The 15,843-nt window shown below is 43.9% G+C and overlaps 1 protein-coding gene across 4 annotated transcripts in view; it reads left to right on the top strand.

Annotated features, from left to right (window-relative positions):
• Nucleotides 1–15,843, top strand: part of ikbkb (inhibitor of nuclear factor kappa B kinase subunit beta) — a 147,398-nt gene that overhangs the window by 100,427 nt on the left and 31,128 nt on the right. For all 4 annotated transcript variants that reach the window (XM_069917548.1, XM_069917549.1, XM_069917547.1 and 1 more), the window contains 4 exons: nucleotides 7,014–7,103; nucleotides 7,778–7,902; nucleotides 9,838–9,945; nucleotides 10,506–10,635. In XM_069917548.1, coding sequence (XP_069773649.1) covers nucleotides 7,014–7,103; nucleotides 7,778–7,902; nucleotides 9,838–9,945; nucleotides 10,506–10,635 — 453 coding nt within the window. The remainder of the gene's footprint in view (nucleotides 1–7,013; nucleotides 7,104–7,777; nucleotides 7,903–9,837; nucleotides 9,946–10,505; nucleotides 10,636–15,843) is intronic.

The following is a 15,843-nucleotide window of genomic DNA, read 5'->3' on the forward strand; positions in this document are numbered from 1 at the left end:
GCAACGCGCCCACAGCGCTGTCCGTGCTGCCGGGCATGGCGCGCACCACCCAGCATAGCAACCGGCTGTCTGCCACCAGGCCCAGGTCAGGGCGCCGCTTCTCCCTGGCAATGTTCAGAGCCCAGTGCACACTGCGCATGGGGTCCACTGGGAAACTGTAGCTGGTTCTCTGTGTTACAATTCACCGTCCTCTGGTATGGGTGGCAGGAGAAGCTGAGCTACGGTTGCATGCCGCACGGAATCCAATGTTAATGAAACTGACACCCATGTGTCTGTTCTGACCAAAAACCCGAGACCACGAGTCTTTGCCTGCTAGAAGAACCTAATTGATTTCATCTGCACATGCATGGAAGTATCGCTCATGACATGCAATGTTTTCCATATAAGACATACAAGACTGGGGGATATTTTTGAGCCAATTTTTGGGAAACAATTGGGTCTTATATGCCATCAAATACAGTAAATGTGATGTGGCCTCCTGGGGGGGTGGGGGTGGGGGCATAGGCCTCTCGTTGAGCATTGGTGGTCTACACCTTCAACCTGAGTTCCGCAGAGGGGAACATTCTCAGCACTTGCCCTTCCATCCCTGAGGGACCTTGTGTTTCGATGAGACCACTTCTCCTTCCGGCGAGCTCTGGAGGGAATGGATCTCCTCAGTCTTGCCCCACTTCATTCATTCCTGCAATCAGTCGAGAGCACCTTCTCTCCAATGTCTCAAGGAAATGGGAAGTTACACCGAAGAAGAATAGAAAAGCTGAACATTTTCTTTTGAAGGAGAGTGACTAGGAAAAGTTATAAATATAGAAATTGTTGGAAAGACTCACCAGTGTCTGTGGAGAGAGAAAACAGTGAATGTTTCCATCCTTGCCAATCTGAGTTTTAGATGGAGGATGTTGTGGAGGAATGGAATTAAATTTAAATTTAGACATACAGCACAAGGCCAATTACACCCATTTAACCTACAATTCCCAAAGAGAGGAAACCAGATCACCCGGAGGAAACCTGCGCAGACACGGGGAGAATGCACCACCTCCTTATGGACAGCGGTGGATTTGAACTCAGGATGCTGGCGTTGTATCAGCTAACTGCTTGGCCAGTGGTTTTCAAACTATCTCCCTAAAACTCGCATACCACTTTAAGTAATCCCTATGCCATCAGTGCTCTGTGATTAGTAAGAGATTGCTGAAATATTTTGCTGGAGAAGAATTATCATTGGTCCATTTCCTTTGGAATTCTGAAACCATGCACGTAATGAGTCAATTAGGGACAATTAAAACAGTGGTTTTCAAACTTTTTCTTTCCATTCACATCCCACCTTAAGAAATCCCTTACTAATCACAGAGCACCGATTGCATAGGGATTGCTTAAAGTGGAATGTGAGTTTAGGGGGAGCAGTTTGAAAACTACTGCTCTAAGCTAACCGTGCCACCTTGGGACTACAGTCACAGAGTCTGGAGAAATCTGGTGTTCAGGGGGACCTGGGCATCCTTGAAAACAAAGTTTAAAATGTAAGCACAGGTTGCAGGACAAATGGCATGTTGGCTCCTATTATTATGGGATTGCAGTAGAAAAACAAAGAGGGCCTGTCCTTGGTCACTTGTTAACCTACTGTGTGCCCCACGTGAAATCTGGTTTTGTTAACTTCAGTGGGACTGAATTCCAGGAGAATGCAGCTCGCAGCTGCTAGACCAGTGAGAATTGGTGCCAAACTTTCATCTCAAGTGACTGTTCTGCCATTACTTAGAGCGGCAGGCCAAGGGATGGATCACCTGTCTGGGAGGTTGAGTTGTCTTGGCCGAAATTTCCATGAAGGATTGGAGGTGATCTTATTGAGAGAAGGTTCATTAGACAGGGTATCAACATCTCTGAGGGTCTAGCCTGGACCCTCCATGAAAATGCAATCATGAAGAAGACTCCCCAGTGGCTATACTTTGTGAGGCGTTTGAGAAGATTTGGCATGTCACTTAAAATTTCCACAGGTGTATTGTGGAGAGCATTCTGGCTGGTTGTATCACCATCTGGTGCGGAGGTGCCATCGCTCAGGACAAGAATAAACTCCAGAAGGTTGTTAACTCATCCCGTGACATCACAGGCACCAGATTTCACTCCATCAGGGTCATCGACAAGAGGTGGTGTCTTAAAAAAATCAGCCTCTATCCTCAAGGAACCCCACCATCCAGGCCACGCCCTCTTCACTCTGCTATCATCGCGAAGGAGGTGCAGGAGCCTAAAGACAGCACAAAGTGGCCCAAGGACAGCTTCTTCCCCGCTGCCATCAGATTCCTGAATGATCAATGAACCTGACTTTAACTTTTCATGAACTATTTTTATTTATTGTTGTAAGGTGGTTTATGTTTGCACTGAGACGCTGCTGTAAAACGACGAGTTTCCTGTCTTGTTCATGACAATAAACGGGAAACGGTCTTGGGTCAGGGATTGATGAGGAACCTCTTCACACAGAGGATTGGGACTCTTCAAAATTCTCTTGCCCAGAGGGCCGTGGCAGTCAATGGATAAGTGTAATCATGCTTGGATACAGCTGGGGAGGAAGTTGGACTCGAGGTAGATTGGCCAATTTATTAATAGAATATAACTGGATCCAAGGCAGAACAAATAACTCCTGCTCCCTGTATCTCTGGCTAGCTCCAACAATAACACTCACATTCCAATAACTGTTGACTTTTTTTTGTCAATGTACCTTGAATATCCTTGAATTCATTTGTTTGGAGCTTCATTGTTTGAGTAAGTGTTTTTTTAAAACCTTTTGTTTTGTCCTCGTGTTCACCAGCTCTGAAATCTATCTGTGTTAAGCTGCCAGGCCATCCTTCCCCACTGTGTGTTCCCTGCCCCATGGTGTTTGGTGGAGGGATGGAGGGTTTTACAGCTGGGAGCTTATGGCCTTCCCCGATACCGCGGCGGAGCGTGATCTTGGATCGTGCGCTTGTCTTCCGGACCGTTGCTCGCCTGCCAATGATTTCCCCGTGCCTGCTGTCACCTCCCTGGTATTGGCAACCAGCGGGCAGGCAGTTAAACCGACACCACACAATCTGGGGTTGGCGGGGGGGGGGGGGGGTGGGTGGGTGGGTGGAGAATGTTGTGCGTGCTTGGAAGTGACGTGTGGCTTTGCTGAATTGTTTTTGGAAGACGATGGGTCTGCGTTTTTTTTGTTTTTATGACCAAGAGCTGACATTTTCTGCGTTATCAGTTTGTAGGCTCTTTGAATGAAACAGTACAATCTACTTCCTTCAGCCTGCCGCTCCCAAGGGTGAAGCCAGAAATAAAATCTTCCATTCTGGCCTCCAGTAATCTGTGACATTCATTGGCAGAAAGACGCACATCCTCGATAAGCGCTAGCAATTCTGTAACCCAAGCTCTGTCACCAGTTCCTTATCTAAAACTCTGGAAACTCAAGACTCAAATTTTCTCTTGCTTTATCTCCCAGCCCCCTGGGAGTTTCCTGGCACAGGCCTACACTTGGCCCAAAGCCTCAGTGTCCATACCTCTTACCACCCCTCGTCTTTTGCCTCTGCATCCATTGCTCAGCCTTTTCCTCAGTGAGTGACAGCACAGGAGCCTCCTCTTCTTACCTGCCTCACATCTCTTCACCCCCTCCCAGCCCTTCCTCCTGCCCCACTTGAAGACTTCAGCTTGAGATGACAAGATCCAGGAGCAATCTGCTTTGAAACTACTTTCAGTAGCCTGCAATTATAATGACAATACCTTGTTACCTTATGAGCAGATGTAGGCCCATTGGCCCATCGAGTCTGCTCCGCCATCCTCCCTCTCAGCCCCATTTTCTTCCCGTAACCCTTGATGCCCTGACTACCTGTCGATTTCTGCCTTAAATACACCCAACGGCCTCGGTTCCACAGCTGCCTGCGGCAACAAGTTCCACTGACTCACTGCCCTTCAACTACAGAAATCTTCCTGCAGCTCTGTTTTAACTTGACGCCCTTTTATCGTGAAGTTGTGCCCTCTATTCCTAGACTCCCCTGCCATCCTTGCCACATGTACTCTGTTCAGGCCTTGTCTTTGGATTGGAAAGACCCTGAGGGGTCCCATTTCTGGTGTTCAGAGATTCTGTGGTTCTAGATCAGTGAGGGAGTGTTGTTACAGGTTTAAATTGAGTGTGTACGGTGTAAACAAGGACGCGTACATACTTCCAACATGTCTGGTTGGTCAGAATGGAACATGGTTGTAAGATGGGGATTGCCTTTGTACAACAATGTACCGGATCAGATACATCTTTTTCATTAGATGTACAGCATGAACCTTACATCTCATGAGCCCAGATAACCTACAACCCCTATATTTTTTTTTGAATGATGGGAGGAAACCCACGCAGACACGAGGAGAACACACAAACTCCTTACAGACAGCACCAGATTTGAACCTGGGTCACTGGCACTGTGCTAATAGGGGTGTATTACAGACCACCAAATGGGCCAAGAAAATTAGAGGAACAAATTTGTAGGGAGATAACGTATATGTGTGAAAATCATAAGGTAGTGATCATGGGAGATTTTAACTTCCGACACATTGATTGGGATACCCATATGGTTAGAGGGCTGGATGGGCTAGAGTTTGTTAAATGTGCTCAGGATTGTTTTCTAAATCAGTTAGTAGAAGAACCGAGTCGGGACGGTGTAATACTGGATCTCCTGTTAGGGAACGAGCTAGGTCAGGTAGCGGACATTAATGTTGGAGAACCAATTGGGTCTAGTGATCATAATTCTGGTAGTTTTAGGGGAGAGCAAGGAGAGGCCTAAAGTTGAGGTTCTGGATTGGAAAAGAGCAAATTTTGAAGGAATAAGAAGGGATTTGGGGAGTATTGAGTGGGACAGGATATTTTCAGGTAAGGATGTTAATGAAAAATGGAGGATATTCAAAAAATAAATTTTGAGGGTACAGAGTAGTTATGTCCCAGTGTGGATCAAAGAAAAGGCTGGAAGTCATAGGAAGGCTTGGTTTTCGAGGAATATTGGAAATTTGGTTAGGAGAAAAAGGGAGGTGTACAAGAGGTATAAAGAGCAGGGAGCTGAGAAGTTGAAGGAGGACAACAAGGAGTGTAGAAAGAATCTTAAGAAAGAAATTAGAAAGGCCAAAAAAAGGCATGAAGAGGCTTTGGCTGACAGAGTAAAAAATAAATCCAAAGGGTTTCTATAAGTACATTAAAAGTAAAAGATTAGTGAGAGATAAAATTGGACCCCTTGTAGATAGCGAGGGTAGGCTGAGTGAGAAGTCTGAGGAAATGGGGGAAATTTTGAATGATTTCTTTGCCTCGGTATTCACTAGGGAAAAAATGTTGAACCAGTTGAAGTAAAGAAAAATAGTGGGGAGGTCATGAAGCATATAAGGATAACCGAGGAGGTAGTGATGGCTGTGTTAAAAAGATAAAGGTGGATAAATCTCCCGGACCGGACAAAATATTCCCTAGGACACTCAGGGAGGCTAGTGGACAGTTAGTGGGGCCATTAACAGAGATATTTAGGATGTCATTGGCCACGGGGGTAGTGCCAAAGGATTAGAGGGTGGCGCATGTAGTTCCTCTGTTTAAGAAAGGGTCCAAATGCAAACCTGGGAATTATAGGCCTGTAAGTCTGACGTCTGTGGTGGGCAAGTTGATGGAAAGTGTTCTGAGGGATGCTATTTACAAATCTGTGGAGGTACAGGGATTGATAGGGAGTAATCAGCATGGTTTTGTCAGGGGTAGATCATGCTTGACAAATTTGATTGAGTTCTTCGAGGGGGTTACAAAAAAGGTTGATGAAGGGAAAGCTGTGGATCTTGTCTATTTGGACTTTAGTAAAGCTTTTGACAAAGTTCCCCACAGGAGGTTAGGAAAAAAGGTGGAGGCATTAGGTATAAATAAAGAGGTAGTGAAATGGATTCAGCAGTGGTTGGATGGGAGGTATCAGAGAGTAGTGGTAGAAAATTGTTTGTCCAATTGGAGGCCGATGACTAATGGAGTTCCTCAGGGTTCGGTCCTGGGTCCACTATTATTTGTTACATATATATTAACGATCTGGATGTAGGGGTGGAGAATTGGATAAGCAAGTTTGCGGATGACACAAAGATTGGTGGTGTTGTGGACAGTGAGGTAGATTACCGTAGATTAAAAGTGATTTAGGAAGGCTGGAGGTGTGGGCTGAGAAATGGCTGATGGAATTTAATACAGATAAATGTGAGGTGCTACATTTTGGAAAGGCAAATTTAAATAGGTCATATACATTGAATGGTAGACAATTGAGGAGTGCAGAGTAACAAAGGGATTTAGGAGTGATGGTAAATATTACCCTCAAGGCTGATACTCAGGTAGATGGTGTGGTGAAGAAGGCATTTGGAATGTTGGCCTTCATAAATCGGAGCATTGAATTCAAGAGTAGGGAGGTTATGATGAAATTGTACAAGGCATTGGTGAGGCCAAATTTGGAGTACTGTGTACAGTTTTGGTCACCAAATTATAGGAAAGAAAGGTCCTCCTCACCCCCCTCCACCTATCATCTCCCAACCTCACCACCCCACCTCCCCCATTTTGTTTTGACATCTCTTGTGTTCCCCACACCTTGATGGAGGGCCGAAACGTTGGTGATGTACCTTCACCTTTACTACATAAAGGCAATGTTTGACCTGCTGAGTTTCTACAGCATTTGTGTGTTTTTTCGCTTAACCACGGTGTCCACCAATGAACATGCAACAAGTTGCACCATTATCACACAACACCACTGTAAATGTGCCAAACAAAATGACATAATTAGTAAGGTATTCGGTAATTACTTTGAACAGACTGTATCAATTATATTAAAAACCCTAAATAACACCAGCAAATTAAACTACACTGCTCTCACTAAACCACACAACAGTTCCTCTAATTAGTGTACAGGCATTGCGCTAATTACTTGCTATAAATAGATCCTGCTCTTTTCTCTCCCGTCCTCATTTAAAGTGGGGCTCAAACATTTGTGTACTTGTCTATGGGAAATTATTCTCTTTTTTAAAATTTTCCAAACTAGTTAATCCACAAAATAATTGACCTGGGCTACGCCAAAGAACTGGATCAGAACAGCCTGTGTACATCTTTCGTTGGAACCTTACAGTACTTGGTAAGATCCTCTTTGTTGGATTCAAGATTCCTTTATTGTCATGTAATAGCTTAGAACATGTAACAATGCATAAAATGACCTTCTGCCTGGCGTAAGGCAGGTAAAGAGTCGCTACTAACATCCCCCAGTGCCCCTTAACAGTAAGTGTGTGTGTGTGTGTGTGTGTGTGTGTGTGTGATAGAACCTGGGGGCTGCTGATGGGTGAGGAAGAGAATATTACAATGAAAAATTATAACGCTCTGAGACTGGCACCGACTCAGTGGGCTGAATGTCCTATGCTCTCAGGACACATGGAGCACAAACTAGATGGGCCAAATGGTCAGTAACTGTGTAATTCCATGTGAAGTGGCAGGCTGATGGGGCTCAGACTAACATTTGGTGAGCCTCGATTGAAATTTAGACATACAGCACAGTAACAGGCCCTTACGACCCATGAGCCTGTGCTGCCCAATTACACCCAGTTGACCTATAAACCCCATTAACACTTTTGGAGGGTGGGAGGAATCCAGAGCCCCTGGGGAAAACCTACACAGACACGAGGAGAATGCACAAACTCCTTACAGATAGCATGGGATTCGAACCCCGGTCACAGGAGCTGTAACAGCGTGGCTCTAACCGCTGTGTGAGCTCTTTTTCCCACTGATGGTGCTTGAAGGTTCATTAACTGATTACAGGCCCCAGAGCTCCTGGAACAAAAGAAGTATACAGTGACGGTGGACTACTGGAGTTTGGGAACGCTGGCCTTCGAATGCATCACCGGATTCCGGCCCTTCCTCCCCAACTGGCAGCCAGTGGCCTGGTATGTGCAAGGAGTGGAGGGATTATTTCAAGGATTTCACAGTGCAGATCAAAGGGCTTCGGGGAGAAGAGCGAGGGGTTGTTGGCTGTAGAAGGTTGCAGGGACTAGAAGTCCGGGCAATGTCCTGGATGGTTTTCCAACAGAAGCCGCAGGTGAATATCTGCCAGGAGAGGCCTTATGCTCATTCTGGGGCTGGGAGTGAACATTGAAGCTGACCAATTGGCTGGACAATCGACAACCTGCCTTGAATATAGTAGAAGGTGAAAATCTGGACTGCTCGGGGAATGGGTCGGTCCAGTTTTTCCAGATTCTCCGGCAGTACTTGTAAAATTCAGATTTAAGGATGAATAAAGAAGAGATGAACAGGTAAACTTTGATTGTTAATTCATTAGCAAATACAGCAGGCTTCATTTATCAAAACGAGAAGTTTTAAAGAAAGATCAAGTCAGTACTTGACAAAAATGTAAACATAAAATGTTTTCACTACAAAAAAAATGATGCTTGAAGGTAAGTTTAGAAGTGAACATTACAAAAGAAAAATGCAGTATACAAATTAAATCAGAAGTTATTTTATACAAATTAATCATTTAATTTTAGTTTATTAACAAAATATTTTGATTGCTTGTTTCAAAATGGCGACCGCGTGGTTGCTTGTTGCCACTGTGCATCTGTGGCACTTGCGCACGCACGCACACAAAAGCCCGCTCAGTTTAAAAAGCTTGAGAGGTTTTGAAAAGTCCGGTTTGTCGGGTGGTCTGGATTCTTGGACTTCTGCTGCTCCATTTTACTGTTGATGCGTCCCGAAGCTTTTCACCGGAGAGTTGGCAGACTCACCAGAGAGTACCAGGGTCCCAGATCTCTGGTCAAACATTAAGCGGCACTGGGTCACCGAGGCTGACCATGTACCAAAGAACCCTCATGTCTGACCCACCATTCAATAAGGTCAGGGCACTTCATTCCCTGCACTAAATATATTTCCTTCAATGCGCATAACACCTTCAAAAGAATCTAACCTCTTTCTCGAATTACGCAGTAACTAAGCCTTCACGGCTTCCTTGGAGAGAAGATTCCAAGATTCACAGCACTGTTGAGCGAACATGGAATATAGGACACTACAGCAGAGTGCTGCCCCTTCAGCCCTCGATGTTGTGCCGACCTATATATTCCTACCAAAAAAAACCAAAACCCTCCCTATCCCATGACCCTCTATTTTTCTTTCATCCATTTAAGAGTCTCCACCCTTGGTTTTGCAAAACTCTCTGTGTAAAAAAAAAAAAAGTACCCCTGACTTCTCCCCTAACCTTCCCTACCTTCACTTTGTATGGACGCCCTCTGGCGTTTGCTACTCCCACCCTGGGAAACAGGTGCTGGCCGTCCACCCTGTCTATGCCTCTCAGAATCTTGTCGACCTCTATCATGTCACCTTTCATCCTCCTTCGCTCCAAAAGAGAAAGGACCCAGCTCTGCTAACCTTGCCTCATAGAGAGGAGTCCAAGGCTCACAGTTCCCTGGGTAAAGAAGTATCTTCTCATCTCAACAACCAATCTCTTATTTCTGCATTGTGGCCTGTAGTTTTGGACACGAGCTATTACCTTGTACATTTCAATGAGATTACCTTCTGAATTGTACAGATCTATATTTCTCATTGTTATGAAAAGACTCACCTTCCCAGGAATCAGTCTGGTAAATCTGCGCTGATGCTCTAGTCCAGATCCAGTCTGACAAAAGCCCCGAAGGGAAACTTCCCTAAACTTGTTCCCAAACTCTTGTGGTAAAGAGAAAAACTGTTAGCCTGCAGAATGACTTGCTACAGAACTGTCGTGCCAGCACCGCTGCATGTGGGGCCTGCAGGATGTGTTGCTGCTGCAGGCTTCGGACGGAGCTGTGTGTCATGTCTCTCCGGCCTCTCTCCACTCTCCTCCCTCGCCCCCACAGGCACAGCAAGGTAAAGCACAAGGGCGACCGGGACATCATGGTGGTCGAGGACATGAACATGGAAGTGAAGTTTTCCAGCCAACTGCCTCAACCCAACAATCTGAACAGGTGAGGCTGGGAGTGGGGGGAGGTGGAGGCGGGGAAGGTGAAGTTGGGAGGAGCAGAGGAGGTGAGGGTAGGGGTGAGGGAAGTGAGGGTGGGACAGGTGGGGATAGGATGGGTCAGGGTTGCCAACACGGTGCTCTCGGGCCAAGCATCCAGTTACTTTAGAGTGCATGGTTCGTTGGGAATGGGTGCGGCTCTCCTTAAGACTGATTGTCACTGCCCTCCCCACCCCCCACCCCCACCCTAGTCCAGCTGTTGCTTGATGTAGCCTGATCCACTGAGATAGAGCCTTCCCATTGGGTGCCCAAAAACCTGTCTAATCTGTGAGAGGGCCCTTTCGGCATAGAGCCAGTGAGGTACTTATCCAGGGCAGCAGGACCTGGACCTCGATGCTGTGGAGGTAGGTGGCCTTGGATGGGCTGTGGAGGGGTGGGGGGGGGGGTTATGGGGTGGTGACCGGGCGGGGATTGCTTGATCTGCCTGGGGAGGGTCCCGGGTCGGGGGCCTGCGTACCTGGGCAGGCAGTGCTCTGACCACCCTGACCTGCCCCTTGACTCTGGCAGTGAGCTCCTGAGCCCCATGGAGCAATGGCTGCAGCTGATGCTGAAGTGGAACCCAAAGGAGAGGGGCACAGACCCTGTGCATGGGGCCAACGGGTGCTTCCGGGCTCTGGACGACATCCTTCACAAGAAGGTGGGTAAGGGAAGGCAACAGGGGAAGGGAGGATGATAAGGTGAGGGACTGGGGGGAGAAGGTGGGGTGGGGAGATAGAGATTGTGTGGGACAGAGGGAGAAGATGGGGGTATGGGAGGTAGGGGAGGTGGAGAATGGGGGAGAAGGGGTGAGGGAACAGGGAGGAAGGTGTGGGAGTAGGGAGGGCTGGGTGGGTTGGGGAGGGGAGTGGGGAGATGGTGGAGAAGGGAGGGCATTGGATGACGGTGGGGGTTGGAGGGTGGGGTTATGAGGGGAGAGGAATGAATGTGCAAAGTCGGTGGATCAATGTGGGAAGTGGGGCAGGCATAATGGGGGAGGTCGGGGTATAGGGAGGGAGAGCAGCGCAGGAAAAGGGATGATCAGCCAAAGCGTTCGCTGTTGCCCCTGTGGCTTCTGCTCCCCCAGTGAAATCAAACTCAGGGCAGGTAAGCACATTGTGCAGCTCCTGCAAAATCTGCACGGGGACCCCTGAGCTATCTGAGGGGGAAGAGTCTGGGGGGCAGTGACCCTCATTTGAACATTGCCAGAGTGACAGAAGCTCAGAGAAGCAGCTGGACAGGGGACTGGTGAGGCCACATCTGGAGTATTGAGGGCAGGTCTAGTCTCCTGACTAGAAGAAGGATAGACTGGCCTTCAACATTCCCCAAGCTGATGGGGGAGTCACGTGATAGAGTAGTGGCCGGTAGGGTAAAAGCAGCCTTCTCCAGAAAAAAAGTCAAAAGACAAAGTTCAACAAATATAAAATATAAGAAATAAAAGATAAAGTGGCAGAGAAGAGAAAGAAGGTGGCACCTAAGAAGGAAAAAGTAAAAACAACAGGAAAAAAAGAAGAAAAGACACCAGAAAAGAAAGGAGAAGGACTTATCTGCATGAAGGAACAGGAAGCCGTGGTGGAGAAGAGCGCCCGATCTCAGAGGTTGGTGTTGGCCCTGCGGAGTCGCGACCCCCCCCGACCAGTGGACTACAAAAATGGGGCTCTGAGCCAAAAAAAAGTGCACAACCGCGCATGTGCGAGGAGTTGTGCATGAGCACTGCGCAATCTAAGGTCAAGGAAAACACCGACAAGAGGGGTGCTCAGCCGAGGAGCGGGCCCGACACCAGGGCTCTCAGCTGGAAGGCAGCAGGAGAGGGAGTGAAGTATTAGGCGAGAAAGAAAGTTGATGGGGTGAATGGCAAGAGGAGCAGTAGCAGGATGCCCGACAGATGAGCAGCTCAGAAGGAGAGGACCAACAGCAAGGGGGCAAGCAAGAAGAGGCCCGGCAAAATGAGACAAGCAACTCATCAGGAAAATCAGAAGAGACACAGATACAAAGAAGAGAAGAAGAAGACACAAACACAGGTACAGACACAGAAGAAGAGGAAGAAGACCAAGATCTTCACAGAGAAATAGAAGGTAAAACAGATGTACAGAATATAGATAAAACTTTTTTTGAAGAACAAATGAGAGCATTAAAAGAATGGTTATCATTAGAATTTAGTGCAATTAAAAGAGAAATGAAAAGAACAGAAGATAAAATGCAAAGATTAGAACTAGTCATGACAGAAATAGGGAAAAGAATAGAAAGTGTGGAAGAGCTGGAAACGGCTGTAGAAATGGAAGTAAACGACTTGAAAATTGGACAAAAAAATTAAAGAGACACAAGAGTTGTTAGCTCAGAAAATTGATATGTTGGAAAATTATAGTAGGCGAAACAACAAAAATAGTGGACCTGAAGGAGGGTGAAGAAGGCACAGACATGAAGGAATTTATAAAAGGATGGATCCTGAAGGTCCTGGGAACGACAGAAATGCAGGAAGAAATGGAAATAGAAAGAGCGCACAGACACATCAAAAACCAAGATCCATCTTAGTAAAATTTTTGAGATATATGACAAGAGAAAATATACTGGAGCGGGCAAGGAATAAAATTAGAGAAGAGAATAAACCATTGGAATACAAGGGTCAAAAAATATTTTTTTACTCAGACATAAATTTTGAACTCTTAAAGAAGAGGAAGGAGTTTAATACAGCAAAATCGATCCTATGGAAAAAAGGTTATAAATTCATGTTAAGACATCCAGCAGTGCTTAAAATATTTATCCCCGGGGAGCAAAACAGACTGTTCTTGGATCCGGAGGAAACACAAGAATTTGCAGAACGTTTGCAGGACAAAAGGAGAGATGAAGAGATGTAATAAGAATGAAGAACGGGGATAAAGTATATATAAATATGTAAAAACAATGTATTTGTAAAGAACTAAAGAAGAAAAAGAGAAGGGAAGGAAGGAAGTAAGGGGGAAAAAAGGGAGAGCATTGTTAAATGTGTAAAAAAAAATGTTTTCTGCGGGGGGTTGGGGGGGAGAGAATAACTATAATTACGAAATCAGTTGATGCTTGCAAGCATGATCGCAATCCAAATGGAAAGGGGAGTTGTGGTTGCCTGGCAAGGGATAAGGGGGACTCAGGGAGGGGGGTGGCATTTGCAGTTAAGGTGATATTGGATGTGGAAGTTTTTCGAGTATTTTATGTTTTAAATGTGTTGTGATACATTGAGTTTAAAAAGGGAAAACTGAGAGATGAAAATAGGGAAAAGGGGGATGGTGGTGGGGAAAAGAGGTGTAAAGAAAATATGAGGTGGCCACTTTGAAGTGTATGACTATAAACATTAATGGAATACATAATCAAATTAAAAGGAAGAGGCTATTAAATTTACTGAGAAAAGATAAAAATAGATATAGCATTTGTGCAGGAAACGCATCTAACTGAAGTGGAACATAACAACTTAAAGAAAGACTGGGTAGGGCACGTAACGGCAGCATCAGATAATTCAAAAGCTAGAGGTGTAGCCATATTAGTTAACAAAAATGTACCAATCAAGATAGAGGAGGAAATAACAGATCCAGCAGGGAGGTATGTAATGATAAAGTGTCAGATATATTCAGAATTTTGGAATTTGCTCAATATATATGCACCTAATGAGGAGGATCAAAAGTTTATGCAGGATATTTTTTTGAAGATTGCAGATACACAAGGAAATATATTGATAGGAGGGGATTTTAACCTTAATTTGGATCCAATGTTGGATAAAACTGGACAAAAGACAAGCAAAAAGAATAAAGTGGCCAAATTTATGGTTAAATCAATGCAGGAAATGAAACTTATGGATATATGGAGGAGACAGCACCCAAGAGAGAAGGAATTCTCATATTATTCGAGTAGGCATAAAACATACTCAAGGATTGATATGTTTTTGTTGTCAGCCCATATTCAAGCGAGAGTTAGGAAAACTGAGTATAAACCTAGATTACTATCTGATCATTCACCCCTGTTATTAGCAATAGAACTGGAGGACATCCCACCAAGAACATATAGATGGAGGTTAAACTCCATGTTACTTAAAAGGCAGGAATTTAGAGAGTTTAATGAATGGCAAATTAAAACATATTTTAAAATAAACATGGAATCAGTGAAAGACAAATTTGTATTATGGGATGCAATGAAAGACCTAATTTATATAATAAATGAATATAATAAGTTATGTAACTAAGATGAAAAAGGAACTACAATCAGGAAATAGAGCAGTTGGAAAGGGAGATAGTAAGTATAGAAAACAAACTAGTAAAAAGGGATGATATAACGAAAAGGAGAGAATTGGCAGACAAAAAAATAAAATACCAAACATTACAAATGTACAAGGAGGAGAAGAACATAATGAAAATAAAGCAGAAGTATTACGAACTGGGAGAAAAAACTCAATAGCTAAAAAAACACAATAGCTAAAAAACACAATAGCTAAAAAAACACAATAGCTAAAAGAACTGTATTGGCATCAATGAAAAAGGACAAACAAATTACATACAATCCAATGGAGATTAATGAGAACTTTAAGGAATTTTATGAACAAATATACCAAACTGAGAATGAGGGGAAAGATGATAAAATAGAAGAGTTTTTAGCTAAAATTGAACTGCCGAAATTGCAAGAAGAAGAACAAAACAAACTCATAAAACCATTTGAAATAGAGGAAGTACATGATATATTAAAAAAGCTGCCAAACAATAAAATGCCTGGAGAGGATGGATTCCCAATAGAATTCTATAAAACATTTAAAGAGTTATTAATTCCTCCTCTCCTGGAAGTAATGAACCAGATAGAAGAAACACAAAACTTGCCAGATTCATGTAAGAAAGCAATAATTACAGTAATACCAAAAACAGGGAAGGATCCATTAACACCAGCATCATACAGACCAATATCTCTACTTAATTCAGATTATAATATAATACCAAAATTATTAGCATACAGATTGGCCGATTGTGTACCAAAAATAGTAAAACAAGATCAAACTGGATTTATTAAGAAAAGACGAACAGCGGATAATATCTGTAAATTTATTAATCGAATTCATGCAGTTCAAGGAAATAAGATGCCAACAGTGGCTGTTGCTTTAGACGCAGAAAAAGCCTTTGACAGGGTAGAGTGGAACTATTTTTTCAAAGTATTACAGAGGTTCAATCTACCAGAAAAATATATTAATTGGATTAAAGCATTGTATAATGGACCGTTGGCGAAGGTAACAGTAAATGGATATGTATCGAACCAATTTAAATTAAGTAGGTCATCTAGACAGGGATATCCACTATCCCCCTCAATGTTCGCCTTAGCAATAGAACCATTGACAGAACTGATAAGAACAGAAAATAAAATAAAAGGGATAAAAATAAAGGAGAAGGGGTATAAAATCAGCTTATTTGCAGATGACATCAATAGAAGAATTTCATAAGAAATTGAAGGCGTATGAAAAATATCGGGGTACAAGATCAACATAAATAAAAGTGAAGTGATGCCAACGAGTAACGCAGATTATACAGAATTTTTAAAAGATTCACCATTTAAATGGCAAGCACAAGCAATCCAATACCTAGGGATCAGGTTAGATAATAATTTAAGCCACTTGTACAAACTAAATTATCAGCCACTAATAAAGAAATTCCAGGAAAACTTAGAACATTGGAAAGAACTACCGCTAATGTTGGAAGGGAAAGTAAATTGCATTAAAATGAATGTCTTCCAAAGAATACAATACTTATTTCAATCATTGCCAATTCCCTTAACAGAGAAATTCTTTAATAAACTAAAGAGAATAATAAGGAAATTCTTGTGGAAAAGGAGGAAACCGAGGGTAGCATTAGATAAATTAACAGAGAGG

The sequence above is a fragment of the Narcine bancroftii genome, chromosome 2 (genome assembly GCF_036971445.1).
Source record: "Narcine bancroftii isolate sNarBan1 chromosome 2, sNarBan1.hap1, whole genome shotgun sequence".
NCBI classification, from domain to species: Eukaryota; Metazoa; Chordata; class Chondrichthyes; order Torpediniformes; family Narcinidae; genus Narcine; species Narcine bancroftii.